Below are 27,893 nucleotides of genomic sequence, written 5' to 3'. Positions count from 1 at the left end.
TCTATATCAAGAGTTTTGACATTTTTATTCTGAATTCAAGCACAAAAGTTTGACATATACATTTGTACAAGAGGGAGGGAAAAAAAGAGACCGGAGAGATGGAAAAACATACCCAGGGAGGGAAGACATCTTTTAAAAATCTCATTTTCTGCCATCATTACAAATATTCCAAGAACAATAATATTATTATTATTAATAAAAAAGAGACAGAGGGCAAAAGATACTTCCCTGGATGTACTGGGCTACATCAAAGCTCTCAAAAGGAGTCTGGAAGCAAATCAAAGAAACGATTTTCAGGAGGGGAAAAGAGACAGATCCAAATGTGGGACAGGAAAGGAAATTTGTCAGCAAGACTTCAAATGTCTTGTTTTTCTGAATATTCCCTTGTATTTCATAACCATCCAGAGCTGTCTGCAAGCTACGCATCTTACAGAGCTCTATATAGATATATATACATCCAATGTCAAGGAAACAACAGAATGGCATATTATTTAGTGTCTTACTTGATCAAGTAGATCTCTCCCAGGTCTTGAGGACAAAAGTCAGGTCAAGATTTCAGACATTGCTGCCTTCGGGGAGATACTTTTACATTGATTTGTTCATAAAAATGGCACTCCCTGATCGGTCTAAAGCCTGCGTTTAAGTTCCCAAATCTCAAAAAAATATACATATTAAGACACTCCTATTGCTTCACTTCCCAACCCACTTAGGTTAAATTATTGCCAAAACTATATGTTCTCCCCAGAATAATCCAGGATTATTGCCATGTTCACGCTCCATGACTTGGAAACGGGAGATGCTCCGCTATTCTTTCGCACGTTTTCTGGAGTACAAATAATTGAATGTTTTGTATCTACTAATGAACAAACTGGGGGTTTCCTTGCTGGAGCAGTGAGGGAAAATATATATACAGTACCAGCATCTCAGAGCTTCATGAGAGAAAGGGGTCCACCTTATGATAGAGAAGCACAGTAGAATCAGCTCTTTGTAGCATGAAGCACTCCAGATATGCTTCAATGTGGATTTAGAAAGTTTTGCAAACATCCACCTTTTAGAAAATTGGGGCTTCGGCTCCGACTGCTACTAGTCTCTATTAACTAATCCTTCTTCATTTCCCAAAGCCTTGGCTTTCCAGATTGCGGAGGACTGTAGTATGGCAGCATAAGGAGGAAAAGTTATGGAGGTAAAAGTAAGGAGCAACTTGGAAGCTAAATCATAAAATCATCAAAAACATTTGCCCCTTTGTGCACTCAAAAATCTGGATCCTAAAGATTTATTTCCTGGGAGACATAGTGCGTTACCCAATGCTGGAGATTCCCTTGAAAACGACAGAGCTGATGAATGATCGCTATTTCTCATCAATATCAAACAAGGCTATAGTGATGGATGCAAATGGGAATCATATGTCCCGCTGATCTACCTGTATTTACTTTTTAAACAAAAATATTAAACATCACACAGAGACTGCATGCTGGAAAGAAAGCCCCGTGCCGAATGTCCCCCGTATGCTGGCAGTGAAAGATTAGCAAAGGAGGAAAATGATCTTACCCCCCTCCCAAAAAAAATTAAAAAGCACAGCTACAGAGATAACTCCCCTTCTCATGGGACTTTAGAGAAAATAAAAAAACCCATTCTTCACAGCAGCTCCCAGTGGAAGAAGAGTTCAAGAGTGCAACATTGGCTTCCCCAAACTGCAACGTTGGAAGGGAAAAATTGGGAATTGAAAGAAATATTGTACACATCCGGGTTGAAAGGAAAATATATTTGATTTATGGAAGCGTGGGAAAAAATACCAAAAACTGCCCCGACCCACCAATGAGACACAGACACTGGCAAGATTCAAACTAGAGGAAAACCTCTCCTTGCAAGTATCTAGGTGTTATGATCCGCTGAAAAGATCAGCCTCAATAAAGATCAGGGAGGGATTAGAGCAAATGAAAAAAAAGAGATAAGATTCCCAACAGAAGGGACTTCTCAGTTCCCCCGGAAAGCACCCTGAGCCGCTGTGGAGGCCGCGCTCTGGAAGTTCCTGTTGGTGAGGATGCCTTGGGAGAACTCCTCCTGGGCTCTCTGGAAGCTGGCTCCCGTCCGGCGGTACAAAGAGTGGACCTTGGGAAAAGATGAAAGCACAGACCATCATCACGGACATCACGTCTCCAATCCCACAACCAAGACAGGCATTGCATTTCTCTCAACTCTATATTGTAGACCAGGAGCATCAAATCAAGAGAGAGAAGGGAGAGCTTCAAAAACTCTGCTTCCTGTGATCCTTTCCCTTCTAGTGCTGCCTCCCTCCCCAAAAGAAACCGAAAGCAGCCTATTTTCAACAGCTGCTGTTCTATTGTGACAGGAAAAAAAATAGTGATGGATCCCATACGGTTACGGGCGTCTGAACCAACCGAAAATGGATGCGTGAACAAGCCTAGTGGTTGATGCTCTTTAATTTTTACTCAATTTGCGTCCCCAGATGTCACTGAACGACAGACAACTCCCATCCCTTTTGATTATCTGGGGATTGCAACCTAACTGCACTTGTGGCTCTGAGGGCAGTTTAGAAGACGTTTTGAAGTCAGCTATGATATCTCCAAGCCTTGTATACAACGTTGTTTGCAACTAATTGGTATGGCTGCAGCAAACACTGGGCGCACCACTTACCTGCTTCAAAAGTATGAGAGCAAGAACGGCACAGATCGTGAAGAAGGAGGCCACCACCATCATGATGATGGCCACTGGCAAGCTGTAGCCGATTTCAGAGAGAGCTGCAATCCAACCGCTGGAACGGAAAGAGACGAAACGCTATCATGAGCAAGGAACGGGTCAAGGAGCTGGGAGCCAATGAAAGAGGTTGTCTCGATCTGTACAGAGATCCCAACAGTGACTGTTTTGGTCTACAATTCACAGGGCTTTTTGCAGCCACTCTGATTCTGCAAGTTGTCGTGCAAGGATAGTAGCTTTTTCCAATCTCTGGATCAATCTGGTTACCCTCCAGGAGAAACAGACAGAGGATGATGAAGATTGTAAACCAACAGAATCAGAGAGTTCCAGTTTCAGAAAGGTTGAGCTATTTAATCTGAGGACAAGCTGCCTAAAATGTGAGGCCATTCCTTCCTCCCACTATGGTTTTGCATCAACCCCTGGCAGCACCTGAAAATTGAAGCTTTCTACAGTGACTGATAGACAAGATCATGGAAGACTGGTTTCGTCAGGAAACAGCTGTTTGTGTATAATTTCCTCCCAAATGCCATTGTCAGCAACTGCTAAAACTGTTTCTACAAACAGAACCATGTGTTACATGGTGATTTGACCAGGAGCATTTTCTGGTGGCTTGATCAGCATTTTCAAAAATGTATTTAAAACTACTGCAGCTGAAATGGCAAACTGTGCCCACAGAACCATTTCGAGCAGGCGTGGACAAACTTCAGCCCTCCAGGTGTTTGGACTTCAACTCCCACAATTCCTATCAGCCTACTAGCTGATAGAGAGCGAGCAATACTTGCTATCTGGAATCTACTTTTTAAATTTTTTTAAAAATGAATAAATACCCCTGGCCCTGGTTTAAGCCTCAAATGTTACCAAAACAGTTGGTAACTAGAACAGGATCCAGAGGAGAATGTGTATAACGTCAAACAACGCCTTCTAGATGGTTTTGCAAATACCATTTGGAGGGTTGTTGTGTACCTCACAACCTCTTGAGGGTGCCTGCCACAGATGTGGGTGAAATGTCAGGAGAGAATCCTTCTGGAACATGGCCATACAGCCCAAAAAACACACAACAACCCCATGAATCCGGCCATGAAAGTCTTTGACAACACCATTTGGAAGGTTTGGGTAGGAGAATATCTGACAAGTTGTTGGGTGAAGGTTGCATGACCACATTTTGCCCAGCTTTCTAAAGGCAACTGTGACTCCAGGGTTTAAGTAATTCATCTTCTGTAGTTCTTTCTGAAGATGGCAATCAAAACACTGCCACTGAATAACATTCTGAGCTTCTCCCCAACTCAGAATGTTTTGTGTGGCTTTGATCTGTGGACATTTCAGCAAATGAGCCCTACCTTTCCTTATTATCCAGTATTATCCACCTGATTCACATCTTCCACCACCCCTTAATATGGATGGGGAGAAAAGTAGTACAGATAATCCCTGGCACAGATTTGAAAATCCTGCTTCAGCTTGACATACAATCCTGTGTTTGTTTATTCAGAAGGAAAAGGCCTGTTCAAAGGGCTTCCTTCCAGGAGTGCAAATACAGGACCACAGCCTATGAAAGCCAAAGGCAGATGGCTAGTATCTATATAAAGTTAATCACCTTGATTGTAGATGAAAGGGTAGAAGAAGAAAAGGCTCAGCTGGCAATGGAAATTTCTCCAATGTTCAGGATTGCATATGGTTAAAAGCACAACCCTGAAGACAGGCTAAAAAAGTGTACGTAAGCAGAAGAGGTGCTCCGAGCATGACTCGATGTGACAGCCAAGGCAGGCTAGAAAGTGGCACAGCTCAGGGCTTTTTCTCCAGGTTATGTGCAAAAACAGACGCTAAACTCATTGCTTTTTTTACCCAAAGGGTAAGAACTGCCACATCCAATAATAAAGATTATTCACATTCACAGGAACGAAAGACTTTGGATTATTTTGGGACCTTGCCGGCCTTCTAAATGGATCAAGGCTGAGACGGAAAAGGCACAGACATGTTGGTGACACAGCCTTTCAAAGCTAGATGGGTACAAATTCTTGTCTGGCATCTAGAACAGATCTGGGCATCCCAACTTTTACCCCAACAGGGGTAGGAAAGTTTGTGAGGATTCAGACTAAGTACTATCAACGTTAGATTGTTTTAAACAGACAACATGGCTGAAAAAGAAAATTATAAGTAGTCAGAAAACTGGGCAGAAAAGAAGAACAGGAAAGCATGCAAAGGAGAGGCACAGCAAGGTAAGGAGGCATGAGGAAAAGTTAGAGGAGATACGTGCCTTTCAGGCGAAGGACTTAAGAGCAGGAGGTATGGAGTTAGAGGCGCATCAGCTGGGATCTGTGGAAGCCGCAGATCAGGAGAGAAAAGAGAGAAGCTTTAGAAAAGAATGGCTGCCGAAGCCTTGGAGGCAAGTGTAGCAAGCAGGCTTAGCTATCCAGCGCTGCTTTGTGTCCTAAAAGGCCACAGTTGAGCTTACCTGTCCCCCCAGCCAGGGATGCCAACAGCTTGGATGATGTAGATGGCTATCTGGCAGAAGAACACAAAGAAGAAGACGAAGAAACTGAAGGAACTGTCGGATCTGCCAAGAGGAAGATGGAAAGTCACATTAGATTTCACTTAGAAGAAAACCACAAAAGTATTATGGAAAAAAACTGAGCTCCTTGGCATTTTCTCTGCTGAATTCTAGATCATTTCTGATGTACAGAATTATTGTATTTCTTCAAGTCTTTTCCTACTTGGCAGAAGGGGGTTGTACTATGATACCTAAGTAAAAATTCTATGTCTGAGGAACAAGGAAACCTCTAAACTCCAAACCCCTTTTCAACATGGGATGTGGTACTTGCCTGAATGCCTTGTAAATGGGCCGATACCAACAGAGGAAAGCACAAGGGGTGAACAAGATGAACCACAGGATGGACAGGCCGAAGTCTACTCCTCTGTCCGTTTTAACGGTGAACCAGGCCAGGCAGGCAAGCAGGTTTAGGAGAAGGGTAATGGAGTGAACTGCCCAGGATGTAAAAACAACAACATCAGTCAAGGAACAACAACAACAACAACAAGCTCTCTGTAAAGGTCTGAATTGTCCATGACCCTATATAAGTAGGGCAGGAGGTGGCTTTGCTCCCCGAAATCATTTACTTTCTCTAAAACATTTTCTATGTCTGAAAAGGCTATCTAGGGAGGCCAGGGGCCTTTCTGCCATGTCTTGGGGTGCATTTAAGGCCAAGGAGAAGCCTGTGCCATAGCTATGGCTTATAACTCCTTGACAGTTCAGTTACCAAACTTGGGTCAATCTGCAGAATCCTTGTTAGTCTGTATTCAGAAACCGGAAAAAGTTCACAACACTGGAAGACATTTATAGTCTTATCTAGTCCCCAAAGGGAGCAATGTGACACAAAGCCATGGCATCTTATTGTACTTACACATCCATAGGTAATACAGCATCTTGCAAGTTCGCTGATAGTCAGCCGGGATGTCTGCAGCGAAGTCTTGATAGAAGCATGGTTTAATGGGAAACTGTTTTGGAAGCGGGGGCCAATTGTTCTGCCGTGCTGCAAAGAGAGAAGAGAAAGCCATTTACTATATCTGTTGCCCAACTGTTTCTTTTCACATGAAGTTGCATTGCTGAAATTATGTGATAATATAATACTTGATTCAGCAGAGCGCTCTGTTCTCAGGGAAGAGAAAAACACAACACTGAAAACAACTAAACTCCATGAATTAAGGTTGTAATATTTTAGAAAAGGATTAGAAGATAAATATGAAGCAAGAGGTTATATATAAAGTAGAGGAAGTATGGCTTTTTATTCACTGCCTATAACAATTGGTTTGAAAGTTGATACTCCCTGTTTATTCCTTTATCTGATTTGTTATTGTTTTGGTTTGATGGTTTCATCGGTTTAGTTTGGTTGTTTCAATTGTTGCATAAAGTGGCTTTTAAATATTTTGATTTTGAAAACAATCAATAGTGTCCCTGGCACTACTCACGGTTGAAGCCAGCAGCACTATTCTGCAACTCCCGTTCCTTTCTGTCTAATTCTGCTGCTTTTCTTTCCAGTTCCTCTTGCTGCTGAAGGAGCCCTGCTTGAGCGGCTGAGGCAACTGCCTGGATACCAGAAAAAACAACAACTATAAGCTTAAAAAGGGAGAATCAGGATCTCTTTTAATAAGGAGAACTAGTAGACCCTATATAAGGTGAGGCGTTGGTGCCGGGCCAATCCTAGGACTCACCACCATTGGCTGGGCCAGCTAGAACTGCATTACACATCCAGAACGCTATGGGATTTCCAACCCTGTTATATTATTAAGGGGACAGGAGTGAAAAGGGAGCCTTTCTGAGCAAAGAGATTTTACTTTTTTCTGTTAAAGGAATCACCTAAGAAAATCCAGGGCTTCCCATTCATTACATTTAAGTTGCTATAGTATCACGAAGCGGCACACTTCAAGGCATTCTTGGGTTTTAGTTTTTACAGACAGCTATAGTGAATGCGAGACCTCTTTAGACGTTGCTGGACTCCATCTCCCATCAAAGCTAGCTAGTAAAGCTGTCACTGAGGGATTTGCTAGATCCTCTAGGCGATTCTATGGTATGTTTTCCATAGAAATTACCATAAAATCAACTTGGGGAGCCTACCAAATTCCTAGAGGATAATTCTCTAGGAAACTCTAGGTCTACCAATGCAAGTCTATGGTATGACAAGACCAAATATAGTGTTCTTTAATGGCTTTCGGTCGTATCTGCAGTTTCAGGCAACCTTGGCCTGGCAAAGAACTTACTGTACATTAAAACCTTGTTTTCCTACCCTCCCTTTTTACCTGGTGGCTACTCTGAAAGTTGCTGTCTTCTCCAAGTAACCTCTGCCTCTCTGAACCTTCCGAATGCGCTGAGATGAACTTAGGCGTCAGGTACTTGCTGGCCTGTCTAAGCAGCAGCTGCAACACACAACTAAGCTCTGTCTAAGCTCACAGAATGGGGTCTGCTTACTTGACAACTAAACCTAAGTTTACAAATACTCTTTAATGGGTTAAGGAAAGTGATACAGTCTGTAGGTATGGGGTGGAAGGAAGAGAAGAGGCACACATAGCCAAACAAAGGCTATGTCTCATGCTTTTCTCATGCTTTCAAGGGTCTTTTGAAATTTGATTCACCTTCGGTTTTATCTCAACAGAAAGCAAGATAGCTAACAATACAGGCATCTCTTAATTTTCAATGACCTTCTCTTTGGACCTCATTACACTAGAGCTCAAAGAGTATGCAAAGTGTATGCTTCCCACTTGAAATCTTATGGCTGTCTCCTGCAGAATTCTGGGGTTTGTAGTTTAGGGAGGGGCCTTTAAAATACTCATACAAACCCCAGAATTCTGAAGGAGACAGCCACAGGAGGTAGCATAATACTAACAAAAACAACACTGTCCTGCCTCTTCAAATGCTGGAGAGAGACAATCAAGTCTTAAGAGGAGGGCTCTACCTGGGGAGTGGGTTCCACAGAGGGTTGCAACACGGCAGGCTGCGAAGCCCCACCGGGCTGCGTTGCTGGAATAGTCTGAGTTGCATTTGTCTAGAAGAGAAAAACATTAGAAAATTGTGACCAGAGTTGTCAAAATGTCTTCCAGTCCCACTGCCACAAAGTCTAGCACCAAAAGCAAGATCCAGGCACAAAAGAATGAACAACCGTTATATGCCATCTCCTCTCCAATGGTTCAGGTTGCCATCCCCAGCTCTTCTCCTCCTGACTTCATCCTCAAAACAATCCTTTCGTGTGGTGCCATTTTAGACTGTAAGCTTGTCTTGTTCTGGCTGTATTTAAGCTGTTCTGGCAAGCTTTTCGGCTGAGGAGCATGGCAGAAAAAACTACAGTATTTGTAAATAGGCATGCCATTGCATAATTGGCCTTAAAGTTCTTTGCCCCATCAGCATAAGCTCAACATCCAGCTTCCTGCCCACTCTTACAAGTTTTGTAATATTCTCCAGCGTATTTTGAGTGATCTAGCAAAGAGGACGGCTTTTCTTCAGACACAAAAAGGTCAGAAACCTTGAAGGTTAACCAATAATCTGCTCACCCAACACAAAACCCTCTGCAACCCAATGGCCTTGCTTCTATGCCCAACCTGCAAACATTACACAATATCTTATAGAAGAGAGATTGAGTTGTTGAAGGAAACAATACCTGTGCTCAGGACTATGCATGTGCAATGAGTAAGAGTGGTAGAGACAGACAACTAGGTTTGCCTGCTGTTCTTGTGTATAGACTGGGGAAAGAGACTACTATGAAGAGTATCTGCTGTTTATATCAAATGCCATTTCCCCTGTATACTTGGAAGGCAAGCCATGCTAATTATCACAAAAACTGATGCTAGCATTGTACTTACCAGCCGGGAATTCTCAGTAAAAGGATTGAATTCATCCAGGCCACCCTGGGTAGCATTTGTCAACTGTGTGACTGCTGGGTCCTTTAAAAAAAGGAAATAAGAGAATATTTAAACCTAAATTGACTTTTCGGAATGCACCTAAATCTGGGTATGTGCTCCACGTAATTCAGACCTGCATACTTGCTTCCTTATTTCTTAAGGCTGGATTTCCTCCTTAAGAAGATCAAAGCTCAGGTCCATCCTAGAAACACTAGGATGATCCTCCAAATCTTCACAATGGCTTCACAGCCTCTTAATGTGGAAGCAAAGCATCAAAGACACATGGTCCATCAGCCAGACTTTACTACTATTTACAGAGAAGGCATTATTTTATAGGAGTTACAAAAGAAGCAGACCTGTCCCTATTCACACTAAATTTACAATTTAAGACAGACAGTGGGGAAACGGAAAACAAATTGCCAAATGCTGCTTTATGTTCTTAAAATCTGGGTGCTGTAGAGTTTACTATAAATTAAAATCTGCATGAACAAAGCATACTATGGGAAAGGAGAGAAAGGGAAATGTTTATACTGTCAACCTCCTAGAGTGGAACCCAAGAAGGCTTAAAAAACAATAAGCCATGGTCCACAACACATAAGACAGGCAAAGATTCCCAACTACATCAATGACATGAGGTTTCCTTTTATGTAGGATTATCATCTTGGCATCTGGGTAAAGCCCAGCCAGGATATGGGTTTAGCTATCCATACACAGGTGCCACCAAAACCACTACACTGTAATAGCAAGACAAGCAAGAAACTGACAATAAAGTTCACACTGTGACTGTAAGTCTGCGTCATAATCCTGCATATCTTTGCTTTCACCTGTACACCGCAAGCTCCTGCTTAATGAATAACCTCTGAGATACAATTTGGGCTCTGACACTCCCAATCTAAGCATGCAAGTTGCACAACCCATGTGATTCACTCCAGGAAGGAGAGGTGAAAGAGGCAGGAGATGAAGTTTGAAGTCCAGCTCACACGTCTAAGGGAGTGTGCCTTACTAGCACAAGCAACTCACTTCCCACCAGGAAGCTGCAGTCCAATAGCACCTAGAAAGACACGGGAACTCCACCCCTGTTCTAGGTGAAAGCAAGTTGGACTAATGTGAAGGCTCTGCAGGAGGCAGAGGCTTATTTTGCAGTTCAAAAAACACGAGGGTAGTTGAAGCTCAGGTCCTCCTTGCTGCAAAATGAATCACTTGGTTTCCTGTTGCAAAAGCTGAAGCCAGTTTTGTGTTGGAACCCAAATGCAGGGTCAATGGTGTCACATACATCTGAGCTTTGCCTATGTTGTATCAATCACATGACAAACATGACTATCTAATGCCATATTTTTTTGAACTGACTGGCAACTTGTCTTCAGGATCTCAGAATTATGGTAGAACTGTGCTTGAAGAAATGAAGACCTGAACCTGGGACATTCTTCATGCAAAGCATTTGCATAACACTTCTCTGTAAGTATAGGGTAGACAGTCATAGAATTATATAGTTGGAAAAGACCACAAGGAGCAATCAGCCCAACTCCCTACTATGCAAGAATAAACAATCAAAGCACCCCCAAGAGATGGCCATCCAGCCTCTGCTTAAATCAGACAAACTGGAAAGTGGTGCCTGATTCTTAAAATTTTCATTCTGATTAATAACCTTGAGGCAACTGTTCCCACACTTGTCATTGGGCTATATCACTCCTAGAAGCCCTGCCCACTGACAATGCCACGTGGGGCTTTGGAGAGTCGAAGCCTGGAGTTTCAAGTCTGGGAGCTGTTTTTCAAGAAGGCAAACTGCAAGCAGGAATGCCTGAAGGCAATTCAGTCAGTTAGCTAACTTAAAGTATTTCAAAGAATGCTGTTTTAAAATGTAAAGATGCTTTTTAGAAAATAGAGGATGAAGAAGAGAAATACCAAAGCAGAATCAAAGAACTTACAACATTTTAGTACATTTCTAATCTAGACCACTGAGAAGAACGAATAATACACACACAATGGAGAAAAATGCTGACTATCATATTTGGGCAACTAACATAACTAGAAAGATCTCTGCATTATTCTCAACCTCCAGTAAGTTTGTAGATCCTTATGCATTTGCCAATTAAATCTGCTGTTGGTGACAAATAAAGTTTGCTCAAAAAAATCTTGTGATTTCCTAAACAGCTTGTGTTGTGAGAATCAAACTTAATATGGGAAATTATGCGCCAAAGGCATCATTACCAAAAGGTCTGTGGAACAAGCCATTATGGATTACAAAGTACAGACACCAAGGTACAATGACATTGGATCCATCAGCCTAAAAAAATTATTTGTTTGGATCCAGAACTCTTAGAATTGATAGGAGGTATCTGTGATCAGTGCAACTTTTCCAAGCTTGGCTTTTTGCCCTGATACACAACTTACCAAGACGGAAAAGCTGGTTTGGGAGTGAACTGACAACTCCTTTATTAAACAAAGATGCATTTTAAAGAGATATGATGCCAGTACAGTTTTGTTAAAATCTAAGTGGCACTGCAGGGATGAAAATGTTCCCACAGGCTTAGTCCTGGTGAAGTGACAAAGAAAAGGCAACTGCCTAATACATTCATAAATTTAATTCTGAATACAGAGTCATCACAAGGAAAAGGAAATGTTCTACAACTCTGGGAAATGGCATGTTATTGAGTCAATGCACTCTGCAAAGTGTTATTTCACACCAACTACACCGTTGCCTGACACAATTGCATCAACGGTTTCTTCCTGGGGCTTGAGATTTGAGTTTCAACAGCTTCCTCTACATGCCAACGGATTATCATCGCCAAGAAAGGAGGAGCCAGCAGAATTATTTTCAGAGAGGAAGCGCCTGACTGCCATAAAGCTGGAAGTAAAGTGATGTAGGACAGGCAGTCTGATATCTCAGGAAAATCTGAATCGATCAGCAATAATTACATGATGAGGTACCAATAAAAATGGTACTGGTAAACATCCACAGGCTACAAATCCTATTCCCAAAGGCATATTCTCTATATATTTTGTCCATATGTGAGTTGGTCTGGGAAAGGAGAGCACTCTGGTAGCAGTTAGAGCTTTAAGAGTCATATCTGTACTCAACTTTTTATCACTCTGGTCTTCCTTACAGGGTCACTCTGCTGAGTGTCTTGGTAGGTAAAGCATAATTTTGTATCTGTGTGCAATAAATAGATATGCCCGAGGTGAAGGAGGGAACAACCACCAACATTCTGCAATGGTGACAAGATTTCATACAGAAGTGGCAGGTTGCTGATCCAACTCTTAGCGTGGGGAAAAAAATCACAGGCCTGTGATGAAAACACTTTTTCCATATTGAAGTTGTTTTTAAGGTAGTTTTGGGTGCTAAATGCATAAAAAATAGAAATCTGTTACAGCACACACAGTTCTTTCACAAATTACAATACAAATTTCGTTCAATCACATATCAAAGCAAGTTGGGTGCAATGGAGCAAATCCAAAGTAGTTGAAATTAAATCCAGACAAGACAGAGGTACTCCTGGTCAATCATAACGCAGATCAGGGTGCGGGATCACAGCTGTGTTGGATGTGGTCACACTCCCCCTCAAGATCCATGGCCCTCATCATGTCTCCTCTCAGCCTTCTCTTCTGCAACCTAAACATGCCCAGCTCTTTAAACTGCTCCTCATAGGGCTTGTTTTCCAGAGCCTTCATCATTTTAGTCACACATTCTGGACACATTCCAGCTTGTCAACATCTCCCTTCAATAGTGGTGCCCAGAATTGGACATAATCTCATTCCAAGTGTGGTCTGACCAAGCCAGAAGAGAGGGGTAGCATGACTTTCCTCTAGACACTATTCTCCTATTTATGCAGGCCAAAATCTCATTGGCTTTTTAGCCACTCCTCTCCTCCAAGAAAGAATTAAAAATGTATTTCTGCTCATTAGCTTATGGAGAAGAGGATGAATTCTTTACCACCAACTCCATTTTGGTGGACAAAACTGATAATGACTATTTTAATTTATCAAAGAGCTATATTTTTATATCTTTTATACACATAAGAATTCTTTACTTGTATTATCTAGGATGCCGGACTGACTGATGTATATGCTTTTAGCCAAAGTTGTTTAAACTGTATGTTTAAATGTTTTTAATTTAATTACTGAACACGGTATCGAATGTTTGCCATTTTCGCTTATGGAAGCTGCCCTGAGTCCCTACGGGTTAAAAATTAATAATAATAATAATAATAACATAATTATTATCCCAGGCCTGGGCTCAAGTTGGGCCAGGCCAGGCCTGGGATAGCCCTTGGGGTCTCTTCCAGTCAATGGGTAGACTGTTAATTATTATTATTATTATTATTATTATTATTAACAGTCTACCCATTGACTGGAAGAGACCCCAAGGCTAGCCTGGGCCAACTTGGGTCCACTCTCCAGGTGTTTTGGACTTCAACTTCCACAATTCCTAACAGCGTCAGCCTGAGGTTAGGAATTGTGGGAGTTGAAGTCCAAAACACATGGAGGGAGGGCCCAAGTCTGGTTTAAGGTTTAGGAGAAAACGCCCCCTCATATCAGGGATTAGTGAAAGATAATACTGATAGTAAGACAATTTAATAATATTAATTATATATTATATATTAAATGTAATATTACAATGTAATGATATAGTACAATATAGTAATTTAATGCTAGTATTGTACTATGCCAATAATATAATGTATTGTGTGTGAATGTAATTTGTAAGCCGCTCTGAGTCCCCTTTGGGGTGAGATGGGCGGCATATAAATGTAGTAAATAAATAAATAACAAGCTCAATTTATGGCCTGAGGAAAGAAGCCCCTCATTTAAGGCCTAGCGAAAAAGGTCTCCCTCAGAAGCCCAGCCGGGCCTACCTGGAAGGGGTTCACCTCCACCGGGTCCGCGAAGGGGTTCGTGTCGAAGGCCGCCATGGCCGCCTTTCCCCGGAGGCCAAGGTCCGCCCGCCCGCCCGCACTCGGCCCGCTTCCTGCTTCCCTGGAGACGGCCAAAACCCTTCTACGCAAGCCACTTCCGGGAGGACGGCCTTTCCGCCGCCGCGCCTGCGCAAGAAGCGGCCTCGCGTTCTCTGCAGTCACGTGACGCTCAGCCCCCTTCTCGCTTTATCCCTCTTTGTGACCTCATCAGCGGGCGGGGAGGGAGGTGAGCAACACGCATGCGCGAAGGGAGACTATGGCGCCTTGTTGGAGAAACAGCGAGTGAGGGCTCGGGGAAGGAAGGCGAGTGAGCATGCGCGGTGGAGAGACCTGGGCTTTCTTCCTACCGTAATATACCGTTTAAGAGCGCAGCAATATTTTTTAGTTTAGATTAAATTAGAACAACAAACAATAAATACAATAAATAACATATGTATATATAATCATAACCATTTAATAAAATGTACAAAAAAGCTATTAAATATACAATATAGATGCATCTATCATATATGTGTATGTGTTTTATATATAGTGGATGAATCTGCACTGTAGAATTAACACACTTTGATACAGCTCTAACTGCCACGACCCAATATGGCCTCCAGAACTTTCACCAGTTTTGTCTTGTATAACTACAACACCTAGGATTCCATAGTATGGAACCATGGCAATTAGAGCGGTATCAAACTGCGTTAATTCTACAGTGTAGATGCATCCACATGTGTGTATGTGTGTGTGTGTATATATATATATATATGTATGATATATATAGCAACATGCTATGCTAATTTTACATACATTTATATTCTGTGTGTGTATATATGTATATAATATACAATAATTTATAAATATATAATATATTGTACATACTTATATTGACAATAATATAGTGTAATACAATATTATACTAATAATAATATAATATAAAATTTATTATATATTATATATTAAATGTAATATTGCTAATAATATTACCATATAATGGTATAGTACAATATAGTAATTTAATGCTTATATTGTGCTATGCTAATAATATATTGTATGTACATTTGATTTGTAAGCCTCTCTGAGTCCTCTTTGGGGTGAGAAGAGCGGGATATAAATGTAGTAAATAAATAAAATAATAAATTAGAGAGAGAGAGTGAGAGAGTGGATGCATCTGCACTGTAGAATTAACTCAGTTTGATACCGTTCTAACTGCCATGGCTCAATGTTACGGGATTCTATATATATATAGAGAGAGAGAGAGGCGTGTTTCCAATATTTTTCATGCCCCTTTTGCCTCTCTCCTCCACCCACAATTCGGATTCCTAGAAGAAAGAGAAAGAATCTGGATTAAAGGACTACATTTCCCGGCATGCTCTGAAAGGGGCGTGGCTTCACTCCCTTTTGCCGGCTGGGAAAAACGAGGCTTTTAAGCGACGCTGAGGAGAAGAAGTATGGCAGAGTTAAAAGGTGAGCGGGGCTGGGCTGCGTCTACACGGGATGGAAGCGAAGCGGAGTCACTCCGGTTTAGATGGGAGGGGGGAGGGGTATGATCCGGACCTCGGAAATCAAGGTCTGGGCGATACACCGCCTTCTCTCCGGCCGCGTCTACACTGGAGAATGAATGTGGCGTGATACTGCTTTAGCTGCCCATAGCTGTGTCCAGTCTTGAGCCTTCTCTGCCCAAAGAGGCCATAATATCGAGCCGTGGCGCTTCAAGTGGGGTCAAACTGCGTTAATTCTTCTGTGTAGACCCCACAGAAGAATTCTAACCTTCCATTGCTTCTCACCCCTTTCTCTTTGGCCCCAAATAAAATCCAGATTATCTGCTTCGAACTGGATTATATGACAGTGTAAACCCAGGCCCCTTCTACGCAGCCAGGTAATCCAGGTTAGCAAAGCAGGAAATCCACATTATCTGATTGGATCATTTTAGGACCCTTCCAGGCAGGCCCTATTTATTTATTTTAATTCTATGTTTTATGATCTTCAGCCTAGATTTTAAATTTTGTCAATGATTCAATTTTATAATGGTTTTTATTAATGTTAAAGTTTTTAGCCTAGATTTTAAATTTCGTCAATGATTCAATTTTATAATGGTTTTTATTAATGTTGAAGCTTTTAGCCTAGATTTTAAAGTTTGTCAATGATTCAATTTTATAATGGTTTTTATTAATGTTAAAGTTTTTAGCCTAGATTTTAAATTTTGTCAATGATTCAATTTTATAATGGTTTTTATTAATGTTGAAGCTTTTAGCCTAGATTTTAAATTTTGTCAATGATTCAATTTTATAATGGTTTTTATTAATGTTGAAGCTTTTAGCCTAGATTTTAAATTTTGTCAATGATTCAATTTTATAATGGTTTTTATTAATATTGAAGCTTTTAGCCTAGATTTTAAATTTTGTCAATGATTCAATTTTATAATGGTTTTTATTAATGTTGAAGCTTTTAGCCTAGATTTTAAAGTTTGTCAATGATTCAATTTTATAATGGTTTTTATTAATTTTGAAGCTTTTAGCCTAGATTTTAAATTTTGTCAATGATTCAATTTTATAATGGTTTTTATTAATATTGAAGTTTTTAGCCTAGATTTTAAATTTCGTCAATGATTCAATTTTATAATGGTTTTTATTAATGTTAAAGTTTTTAGCCTAGATTTTAAATTTTGTCAATGATTCCATTTTATAATGGTTTTTATTAATGTTGAAGCTTTTAGCCTAGATTTTAAATTTTGTCAATGATTCAATTTTATAATGGTTTTTTTATTAATGTTGAAGCTTTTAGCCTAGATTTTAAATTTTGTCAATGATTCAATTTTATAATGGTTTTTGTTAATGTTGAAGCTTTTAGCCTAGATTTTAAATTTTGTCAATGATTCCATTTTATAATGGTTTATATTAATGTAGAAGTTTTTAGCCTAGATTTTAAATTTTATTAAGTTTTATTAATTTTGAAGTACATAACATCTCAGATTTCATATGGATGTACCGGACTGGGCGCCCTTGATATGAGCTGCTCATTGACCATAATAAAAGCTTACATTACATATGTTTTATTAAGCGTTTTTTATTTCATAGGTTAATGTTTAGATTTTATCATTGGTGCATGTTTTTGTCTATTGTATACTGTTATTGTTTTATTTGATATTTCTGTGAGCCGCCCGAGTCCTCTTCAGGGGACATGGAGGCGGGATATAAATAAACGTATTATTATTATTATTATTATTATTATTATTATTATTATTTATTTCCCAGGACCGAATATAATCTGTTTTTTTTTGCTTTAAACTGGATTATATGAGTCCGCACTACCAGATAATCTGGGATAAACAGAAAACCTGGGATCACATCTTGAGATATAGGACAGTATAGAAGGGGCCATAACAGAGCTCTTTTTAAATCTATTATATGATTAGCATATCACAATATTAGCATTATATATAACTATTGTATTTATACCACTGTACTGTAATAATATTAGTAATATTACATGTAATATATGATATATAATTAATGTTATTATATTGTATTATTAGTATTATATTGCATTACATTGTAATATTATCAATATTATATGTACATACAATATATTATATTATTAGTATAGCACAATATTAGCATTATATATTACTATATTATACTATACCACTATACTGTAATATTATCAGTAATATTACATTTCAAATATAATATATAATTAATGTTATTATATTGTATTATTAGTATTATATTGCATTACATTATAATATTATGATCAATATTATATGTATATACCATGTATTATATTATTAGCATAGCACACTATAAGCATTATATATTACTATATTATACTATACCACTATACTGTAATTTTATCAGTAATATTACATTTAAAATATAATATATAATTTATATTATTGTATTATTAGTATTATATTGCATTACATTATAATATTATGATCAATATTATATGTATATACAATCTATTATATGATTAGCATAGCACAATATTAGCATTATATATTACTATATTATACTATGCCACTATACTGTAATATTATCAGTAATATTACATTTAAAATATAATATATAATTAATGTTATTATATTGTATTATTAGTATTATATTGCATTACATTATAATATTATGATCAATATTATATGTATATACTATGTATTATATTATTAGCATAGCACACTATAAGCATTATATATTACTATATTATACTATACCACTGTACTGTAATATTATTGGTAATATTACATGCCATATAGGATATATAATTAATATTATTATGTTGTATTCTTATCAGTCTTCCCGCTCTCCTGCGCTGTGCAGAACTATGCCTGGGGAAAACCAGGCCGGGACAGCGAGGTCGCCAAACTCTTGGCAAGCAGCGATCCCACGGTGCAAATCGAAGCAGAGAAGCCCTATGCGGAGGTAAGTGCGGGCCCGATTCCCAGTTCATTGCCACTATTAATTTTTTTCCTTTGCATTTTTATTACGACAGGTATGGGCAAACTTCTGCCTTCCCTCCAGGTGTTTTGGACTCCAACTCCCACCATTCCTAACAGCCGGTAGGCTGTTAGGAATGGTGGGAGTTGGAGTCCAAAACACCTGGAGGGAAGGCAGAAGTTTACCCTTACCTGGTTCATACAATATTTTGGATACTTTGGAAGATCCTCAATTTAGTGCAAGTTTGTATTTGGATCTACAATACCATGCATACGACAACAAGGCCTGTGCTTTTGGCTTCTTCCCTCCCAGCTCTGGATGGGCACCCACCCCAAAGGCGATGCCGTGATTCGTGACAACCGCATCCCGCAAAAGACCTTGGGGCAGTGGATTGCGGTCAACCCGGGCTGCCTGGGCTCCAAGGTGAAGGAGACTTTCCAGGGCCAGCTGCCTTTCTTGTTCAAAGTGCTGTCCGTCAACACGGCTTTGTCCATCCAAGCCCATCCCACCAAGGTAAGCCGGTCTTCGTGATGTGGAAACACTCCGGTTGTGATTTGATACCCTTTTGGTTTATGGGGCCTGAGTCATGGAATTCCCAATGGCCGCAATGTCTTTTCCGTCTCTGTATTCTTAAAGAAAGGTGATTGCTTATTTAATAAGGTACAGGTAACAAGGCACAGTACTTGTTCGAGCTGTGCATAATTTTGTTTTTAATTTCGTAATGAGTATTGAAACATTTTTTCATTGACCACACAGACCTACCCTGTTTCCCCTAAAATAAGACATCCCAAGAAAATAAGACCTAGTAGAGGTTTTGCTGAATTGCTAAATATAAGGCCTCCCCCGAAAGTAAGACCTAGCAAAGTTTTTGTTTGGAAGCATGCCCACCAAACAGAACACCAGAGCATACAGGATTGGTAAATGTACGTACCATAGAGTGTTGTACATGGAAATAATGGTAGTAACAAGAAATTCTTGATAGGATTTACAGTTTATGGTTATGTTGGTTTGTGATGACAACTGCTGTACAGTATATAATAAATGTTCATTTTTTTTGTTCAACAATAAATGTGAATTCTTCTTCATGGAAAACTCTGAGGATATAATATGGCTCCCTATGGTCTTTGGATCCTATTTGGAGTCTATCCACTGCCTATAGTTTTTGGGTCGTATTTGGAGTATTTATTTATTTACTTACTGCATTTATATCCCGCCCTTTTCACCCTGAAGGGGGGCTCAGAGCGACTTACAAATTATATGTACATACAATATATTGTATCATTAGCATAGCACAATATTAGCATTAAATTACTATATTGTACTATTTCACTATACTGTAATATTACATATAATATATAATTAATATTATTATATTGTATTATTATTAGTATTGTATCATATCACATTATAATATTGTCAATACTATATGTTTATACAATATATTATTATATGTTATTGTAAATTATATTGTATATTTTACGCTTCCTGTGGTCTTTGAGTCCCATTTGGAGTCTATCTGTTCCCTATGGTCTTTGGGTCCTATTCGGAGTCTGTCACAGGTTAAGCCATCATAGCAGCCTAGATATCCCATGGCCCAGGTCTCAGCTTTGGCCCCCCTCCTTCTTTCCTTCTCAGGAACTGGCCGAAAAGCTTCACGCTCAGTCTCCGGAGCATTATCCAGATGCCAACCACAAGCCGGAGATGGCTATTGCCCTCACCCCCTTTGAGGGCATGTGCGGCTTCCGGCCGGGAGAGGAAATCGTGGGCTTCCTCCAGAGTAAGCATGAAATGGGACCCTTCCATGGGAAAGTGCGTACATGGTGCAAAGCGCCAGTCACCAAACCTTGAGTGTGAGAAGTCTCGGTAGGTGATGAGATTTCTGTATAAATGGGCGTAGCTTCGGAAACGGATCCAGTGAGTGACCGCTGGGAGGATTCTGCAGCCAAGGATTTGCTCCTCTGCATTCCTATAGAGTTGCTTTAACGCCAAGGCAATTCCTCTCGAGAGTAGCGGACTCTGGAATAATATGCATCGGTTAGTGGGAAAATATTCTGGTTTGCTATTCTGCAGATTTATGAATGGTCTGTCCAGGAGGCAGCAAGCCTGACCTTTTTGGACCTTTCCTGCAGATGTTCCTGAATTCCGGACATTAATTGGGAATGTGGCGGCGGAGCAGCTGGAGCGCAGCGTGAGGGACGATCCCCGGGGTGTTGCGGCCGCCTTGCGCGTCTGCTTCACCAGGATGATGAAGAGCGAGAAGAAGGTCTTCGTGGACCAGCTCAATATGCTGGTGAAGCGCATCTCCCAGGAAGGTGAGTTATATTGAAGGAATAAGTTACAATGGTTGTCATTCCCTGTTTCTAATGACTTTGGAAAGAAAGACAATGCGGTATAATCACACTATGTAACACAAATTTTGGTCCTGGGTTATAAATATAATTTCCTAATCAGTTCTATCATAAACAACATCAGAAAGGTTTATTAAACTGCAAAAACTTTGGTTTTATGGGACATCTTGCAGCACATTTTGCTACAGTTTTTCAATGAATATTTATTTATTCATTTGCAACATTTATATCCCACCCTTCTCACTCCGAAGGGGACTCAGGGCGTCTTACAAGTATATGTACATAACAACAACAATAACAACTTTATATACCGCCCTATTTCCCGGATGGGACTCAGGGCGGTTTCCAATCATAAAAACAACACATACATTACATAGCAACATAATAACACATTATCAAGCAAGGTAAAACAATACAATTATATAGCAATAAATAACACTTACACAACCTGATCAAGGGGACGGGAACCATACAATATATTATATTATTGGCATAACACAACATAAGCATTACATATTACTATATTGTACTATACCACTATACTGCAATAGTATTAGCAATATTACATGCAATATATAATAGACAATTATATTAGTGTATTATTATTATATTGTAGTACATTATAATATTATCAATATTATATGTATATACAATATATTATATTATTAGTATCGCATAATATTAGTACAGTATTATATATTATTATATTGTTATATTGAGATAGGAGACATGGTGGATTTTTTTTTTTCAAATTTTGTTACATCGTGTTATTGGAGTTTTGGACTGTGGTTCTGGAGACCAAAGTTCAGGTCTTTCGTTAGCCATGGAAACTCACTGGGTGACTTTGGGAAAGTCACACTCTCTCGGCCTTTGAGAAAGGAAAATCTCTGAACAAACCTTGTTATGGAAACATTGTGATTGCCATAAGCACAACTTTCAATGCAAGCCACTTTGTAAACAGAGGGCTCCTTGTCTCTTTCACGTTCACCATCGGGAAGTTTTTCCAAATTGAGAAGACCTTTCCCTTTCTTCTTTAGGTTTAAGAAAGCAATCTTCAACTTTGACCACATTTCTCATGACACCTTTGGGCATGTAGGCACAGATCTGTAGTTTTTAGTAGTATCCGGCTCTTTTGTTTTCTCCCTGTGGAAGCTCTGCCAGCCTATTGAACCCATTCCAGGAAACCAGTTTTACTGCTAGTGGGGAAGAATGTGGGCTTCCATTGGTGTGTTTATAGAGGCTTCCCCTCCTGTTTGTTTACTCATTTATGACCTCTTTCAGTACTTGCAAATGACAGACAAGTTCCATTAATTGAACAGTAATTTTGTTGGGCAGACCCAGAGACCTTACAAGCAGCTTAGATCCAAGTTGGTCCCACTCAAGCCTCTTAATGCCTTCATGTTATCTGCATAGATTCCACTTTTTGACCCATTATGCTTCACTGGACTCTCTTTCCCCTTCTCCCCACAGCGGCTGCGGGGAAAAACATATCCACCAGTTGTGGGGAGCTGCTCCTCCGACTCCATTCCCAGTATCCTGGAGACATCGGCTGCTTCGCCATCTATTTCCTGAACGTGGTGAAGCTGCAGCCGGGAGAATGCATGTTCCTGGGAGCCAACGAGCCTCATGCCTACCTCTATGGAGGTGAGTTTATAAGTCGAAGGGAGAAAATATAGTACCATTCCCATATCCACAGCTGATGTGTTTCTGGACTTAATGTGGAAACATGAAACTGCAGAGTTCAAGCATGGAAATTAATCCCTGCTTGGACTCTGAGGGCTACAAATGACCCATGGGCTGTGTTTTGATCACCCATGCCATAGAACAGGGGTCCCCAAACTTTTTAAAGAGGGGGCCAGTTCACGGTCCCTCTGATCGTTGGAGGGCCGGACTATAGTTGAAAAAAAAAAACTATAAACAAATTCCTATGCACACTGCACATCTCTTATTTTGAAGTAAAAAAAAAACCCAAACGGGAACAAATACAGCCTCAATGTTAATAACAATCATAATCATAATAAAAATAATAAAGAAGGTTAGAAGAGACCCCTTGGGCCATTTAGTCCAACCCCCTTCTACCTTTGAGCACCAAAAGCACAAGCAAAGCACCCCTGACAGATGGCCACCGAGCCTCTATGTTGTTAATAATAATAATAATAATACATCACACAGCCCTAAACGCTTGGGAACTTATGATTTTATGATACAAAATCCAGCATATATATCTTGTTTGCTTGCTTGCATATATACTATGTCTTTGTGTCAATAATAATAATAATAATAATAAGAGGATTGGAAGAGACCCCTTGCACCATTTAGTCCAGCCCCTTTCTGCCTTTTTGCACCAAAAGCACTAGCAAAGCACCCCCTTGATAATTCATTATTAATTAAATACTAATTCAAATAGTATTATAAACAAGAAAAACTCTGGAAGGCACGCACCGGGTGAGGGAGGGGCCGGGGGCCGGATAAATGGCTTTGATGGGCCGCATGTGGCCCCCGGGCCTTAGTTTGGGGACCCCTGCCATAGAAGATGGCTCTCTCGTCCCCTGCATAGCGTGCCTTCCTTCCAAGGCTCTTTCTGTTTCCGCAGACTGCATCGAGTGCATGGCGTGTTCTGACAACACTGTCCGAGCCGGCCTGACCCCCAAGTTCATTGACGTCCTCACCTTGTGCGAAATGCTGAACTACACTCCGGCTCCCAGCAGTACCAAGCTCTTGGCCCCCGTACAAAGCCGCCTAGACCCTTACGTCTACCTCTACGACCCACCCGTTCCAGACTTTTCCGTCATGAAGATCGTGGTACGTTTCCTCTTCCTCCCCATTTCACCTTGGCTTCGGAAATGCAGTAAATATCAGTTTCTGCAGGGCCCAGCCTAATATATTTACAGTTGCCCCCCCCCCCCCCCCACACATTTGTGGCTTTAATATTTCCAGATTTGGTTAACTTGTTATCTCTAGCATCTTGCAAGTCCTCCAAGGAGACTTTTGAGTCAACACCGGGCAAAGGTTGATCTGACATTTCACCTTGGAGAACCTAGAGATTCCTAGAAGGAATGTGCAAATTAAATCCACAAATGGGAAAGGTTGGATCGTATTAAAAGTTAAAGGTTTCCCCTGACGTTAAGTCCAGTCGTGTCTGACTCTGGGGTGCTCATCTCCATTTCTAAGCCAAAGAGCCGGCATTGTCCATAGACACCTCCAAGGTCATGTGGCCAGCATGACTGCGTGGAGCGCCGTTACCTTCCCACCAGAGCGGTACCTATTGATCTACTCACATTGGCATGTTTTCGAACTGCTAGGTTGGCAGGAGCTGGGGCTAACAGCGGGCACTCATTCTGCTCCCGGGATTTGAACCTGGCACCTTTTGGTCTGCAAGTTCAGCAGCTCAGCACTTTAACACACTGTGCCACCAGGGGCCCCTGGATCATATAGCAAGGCCTCTAAATGGGAAAATAATGAGGCTTTGTCACTGTTGGTTCATTCATGGTGTTGCTTGAAGGTGAAAGTGACAGAGAATTTGACACTGCCCCTTGTTTTGTTCTGATCCTGACTTATTATACATGCTCATGTGTCAGTTTAGAAATCTTAGCCAAAAAACCAAGCTAAAATATCTGAGTTATCATTGGGTAACTTTTAAGTATTGTACCTTAACTCTTATAAAGAAGCCCCCGGTAGCACAGTGGCTTAAAGCCTAGTGACGTGAAGGTTGGGTTGCTGACCTGAAGGTTGCCAGGTTCGAATCCAACCTGGGGAGAGTGCAGATGAGCTCCCTCTGTCAGCTCCATGCAGGGACATGAGAGAAGCCTCCCACAAGGATGGAAAACATCCGGGCGTCCCCTGGGCAACGTCCTTGCAGACGGCCAGTTCTCTCACACCAGAAGTGACTTGCAGTTTCTCAAGTTGCTCCTGACACAAAAAAATACTCTTATAAAAGGAATGATTTCTGAGCTGAGTAGCAAAAGCAGAGAGCTTAGTCTGTCCCAGGATAATTTAAGAGTCACTGATCTCTACACTGGTCTTGCCTTTTTGAATGACTGGGAAGGAAAATGGCAGAATGACCTTAAAGTTGTGTACAATAATATCAAAATCTTTAAGTTTGGATTAAGTTTGCGCAGCTGCGAGAAGGGACACCCGCGTGGTTGAGGATGCAAGCCAAGCGGCAAAGTTTGGTGGGGAAGGACTTTCCAAACTCTTTTATCGCTATGATAAGTGCCTAGATTTCAATGGGGACTATGTTGAGAAGTGGTATTTGGGTCTGGCTTTCAACTGCATATGGTAAATGTTTTCTCCTATACTTTGTTCATTTTTAATTCCAAAACGTAATGTACTTTCTGGATAGCCCTTGTACATGACACATTATATATTAAATCAACTTAAACATGATTATACTTCGTAATGGTCTTCTGCTTGAAAGATTGAAGTAGGTGCCCAAGCCAGACTTCACCTCTCCTTTGCTGCCTAACTCTCACTTTCTTTTTGAAATTTCAGATTCCTGCTTCCATTAAGTTATACCTCATTTCCGCCGTGGACTCTGCTAGCATCGTGCTGGTGGTGCAGGGGGCGGCCGTGGGCACCTCCACCGCCGCCGCGTCCGAAATGGCCCTCAGCCGGGGCTCCGTGCTGTTCATCTCCGCCAACGAGAGCGTCTCTTTGCACCTCTCCAATGGCGAAGGGATGCTCCTCTTCCGCGCCTGCTGCCTCTTATAACGTGGGACTCTTCGCTCTTCCCCTCCCTTTGCTCTGACTCACATAGCATCAATAGAAGCTGGCCTGGGCCCCTCCGTTGATTTCCACCCATCAGATCACTGTGTCAGGAGCCCAGCTTTATTCCCGCTCGATCCTCGTACGGTTGGCAACTGTTTCCCACCCTTCTTGCCCCTACAATTTGTCAAGTAATTTTTTTAAAAGCAGGCAGGAAATCTCTGCTGCTTAAGATGGTTCCATTGCTGCTGTTACTTCAGAAATCGGGTTGCCATTTGAGAGAGAGCTGGAAAGGCCGTGATTGTCCAAAATGCCACCAAACTTTAAATCCCATCAGTCAGCATGGATGGTGGGAGCTGCAGTTCATAAATATTTAAGCAGAGATGGGAATTGAATCCCAGTCTCTTGATGTTTCTGGGCTGCCGCTCTCAGCTTGCTGTGTCATTGGCAAAGCTGGCTTGGAGCCATTGGGAGTTGCAGTCCAACAACATCTAGAAATTTGCATGATTCCCAGCCCTGGTTCTGAGACTGTTTTAGATTACAGCTGCTATAATACCCAGACAGATCATATAGTTAGGGAAAAGGGGGAGCCTATACATTTCCAGTTGTTGTTGAACTCCAACTCCCATCCACCCCAGACAATCTGGCAAAGGGTCCGAGGCCTCGGTTCCCACTCCACAACAATTAATACCCAGAGTGTATCTCTGCATCTTGGAGATAAACATTGGCATCAGTCGACAATCCACACCTTTTCCCTTTCTGTCCACAGCTCCATGGCTTATCTATTTATGACATATTAGGTTTGCTGTGACTCTCAAACATGTCCGAACCTGATTTATTCCCTTTAACCTGGTGAGTTTCAATTAAAAACAGGGCTGAGGCCATTCTCCAAGGCCAGATTTTTCCGCTCAGAACCACTGTGTGACACGACTAGAAATGCATAGAATGAACACTTTTTTCCTAGCTTTTGTGGAGCTGATATGTGTTTTAGATCCCATTTTCTAAGAGCAGAAAGTATCAATTAAAAATATTGGTGCGAGAGACAAGAAAGCCATAGGGCGCCAAGCTTCTCTCCCAAAAAGTTTTGCAAACGGGACATTTGCCCAGTCCTGGTTTTAAACATATCTTTACGTCTTTAAGTATTCATGTCTATTAAATTGTGGCTAAGTTATATTGGAACAGAATTGCCAAAGACTGGCTGACCGTAACTATGGTTAGTTTCAAAAAACCAGCACCAGTAATCATGGTTTGCAGCTAGCATGTTTGAAACTTACCATGGTACTTTGGCATATATATTTTTGGCAGTTGTATGTGCCAAAAATATTTAATGGTGAAAGTAGATTGTGTTTAAAGGAATCATTGAGTCAGGAGCTGGTATAGAGCTTGGAAATGTTGATTTTCAGGACTATATAGCCTTCTGATCCAACATCATAGTCCAGAGATTTCCAAGCTCTTTAACACCGTTCCAAACTAAGTCTTGGAAGTTAGGATTTTTTAAAGTTCTGTGGTACAGCTTTCACATTTACAAAATTTCTTCATGTCAATCAATTTCAGATACAGATTTGAACCAAATAGTATTTTGATTTTTAGAGTAAAGATGATGCATCAGGGAAAGGTATGTGGCGCAGAGGGAAGACGTCAGCAGAAATCCCTGGAATGAACCAGCATTCCTCCCATTTCCTTTGCAGTAGTCCACATTTCAGTGCTCTGTTTAGAGCTAATAATACTCAAGAAGAATACAAGTGGGGTGGCAAGGGGGAAAAGAGGAAGCAGTTACCCAAAATCATCTCACTGGAGTAAAGTCTTCATTTGTTAAAGAAGTCAATGTGTTGAGTAAAAAGTCAGCTAAATAAAAGAGGTTTGTGGCAATTTTGCCCCAAAGACTTTAAGCGTTTCAGTATATTTTTTGTAGATGGAAACATATTTAAAAATTATACTGGTGGAACAGTTGGAACACTAAATTGTGTTCATAGACAAGCAAATACATACAGTAGAGTCTCACTTATCCAACACTCGCTTATCCAACGTTCTGGATTTTCCAACGCATTTTTGTAGTCAATGTTTTCAATATATCATGATATTTTGGTGCTAAATTCATAAATACAGTAATTACAACATTACATTACTGCGTATTGAACTACTTTTTCTGTCAAATTTGTTGTATAACATGTTTTGGTGCTTAATTTGTAAAATCATAACCTAATTTGATGTTTAATAGGCTTTTCCTTAATCCGTCCTTATTATCCAACATATTCGCTTATCCAATGTTCTGCCAGCCCGTTTATGTTGGATAAGTGAGACTCTACTGTACATGTAATCACATTTTATCCCACACTGCTCTCTTGGGATAAAATGTGATTAGATGCAAATTTGGGGGGGCATTTTCTCCACACTGCATCTCAGGCGTTATT

General features: G+C 40.6%; 2 protein-coding genes and 1 long non-coding RNA gene across 5 annotated transcripts in view; 2 read left to right on the top strand and 1 right to left on the bottom strand.

The window, feature by feature from the left end:
- The window catches only part of LOC134293990 (uncharacterized), a 136,983-nt gene that overhangs the window by 21,968 nt on the left and 87,122 nt on the right, over nucleotides 1–27,893 (top strand). The gene's annotated exons all lie outside the window — the stretch shown is intronic.
- Nucleotides 7–14,136, bottom strand: scamp2 (secretory carrier membrane protein 2). 2 transcript variants are annotated; one of them, XM_062963460.1, is made up of 10 exons: nucleotides 13,950–14,136; nucleotides 9,058–9,138; nucleotides 8,157–8,246; nucleotides 7,504–7,620; nucleotides 6,676–6,793; nucleotides 6,111–6,239; nucleotides 5,532–5,691; nucleotides 5,165–5,266; nucleotides 2,656–2,773; nucleotides 7–2,109 (listed from the first exon to the last, which is right to left on the bottom strand). In XM_062963460.1, the coding sequence occupies exons 1-10, from the start codon at nucleotides 14,004–14,006 to the stop codon at nucleotides 1,975–1,977; spliced, it is 1,107 nt and encodes a 368-aa protein (XP_062819530.1). In that variant the 5' UTR covers nucleotides 14,007–14,136; the 3' UTR covers nucleotides 7–1,974. The 2 variants fall into 2 exon arrangements, with proteins under 2 accessions (XP_062819530.1, XP_062819529.1); XM_062963459.1 differs by lacking the exon at nucleotides 7,504–7,620 and having other exon boundaries at nucleotides 13,950–14,133.
- On the top strand, nucleotides 14,221–27,366 carry mpi (mannose phosphate isomerase). 2 transcript variants are annotated; one of them, XM_062963458.1, is made up of 9 exons: nucleotides 14,221–14,312; nucleotides 15,324–15,464; nucleotides 18,288–18,415; nucleotides 18,743–18,943; nucleotides 20,066–20,207; nucleotides 20,560–20,742; nucleotides 22,249–22,422; nucleotides 23,372–23,580; nucleotides 25,270–27,366. In XM_062963458.1, exons 2-9 carry the CDS (start codon nucleotides 15,449–15,451, stop codon nucleotides 25,486–25,488), a joined length of 1,272 nt encoding a protein of 423 aa, XP_062819528.1. In that variant the 5' UTR covers nucleotides 14,221–14,312; nucleotides 15,324–15,448; the 3' UTR covers nucleotides 25,489–27,366. The 2 variants fall into 2 exon arrangements, with proteins under 2 accessions (XP_062819528.1, XP_003227566.2); XM_003227518.4 differs by having other exon boundaries at nucleotides 14,245–14,357.

This window comes from Anolis carolinensis, unplaced genomic scaffold (assembly GCF_035594765.1).
Source record: "Anolis carolinensis isolate JA03-04 unplaced genomic scaffold, rAnoCar3.1.pri scaffold_11, whole genome shotgun sequence".
Classification (NCBI taxonomy): domain Eukaryota; kingdom Metazoa; phylum Chordata; class Lepidosauria; order Squamata; family Dactyloidae; genus Anolis; species Anolis carolinensis.
This window is presented reverse-complemented; position numbering and strand designations above follow the sequence as displayed.

Bases quoted from the DNA above. Each gene is read 5' to 3' on its own strand.
- scamp2 (XM_062963460.1), bottom strand. From the start codon at position 14,006: ATGGCGGCCTTCGACACGAACCCCTTCGCGGACCCGGTGGAGGTGAAC. The intron at 5,692-6,110 runs GTAAGTACAATA...CATCCTGGGCAG, and splicing joins GCTGTATTACCTATGGATGT to TTCACTCCATTACCCTTCTC. The intron at 2,774-5,164 runs GTAAGCTCAACT...TTTCCGTTCCAG, and splicing joins ATCCCTGGCTGGGGGGACAG to CGGTTGGATTGCAGCTCTCT.
- mpi (XM_062963458.1), top strand. The intron at 20,743-22,248 runs GTGAGTTATATT...TTCTCCCCACAG, and splicing joins GAAGCGCATCTCCCAGGAAG to CGGCTGCGGGGAAAAACATA. The intron at 22,423-23,371 runs GTGAGTTTATAA...CTGTTTCCGCAG, and splicing joins TCATGCCTACCTCTATGGAG to ACTGCATCGAGTGCATGGCG.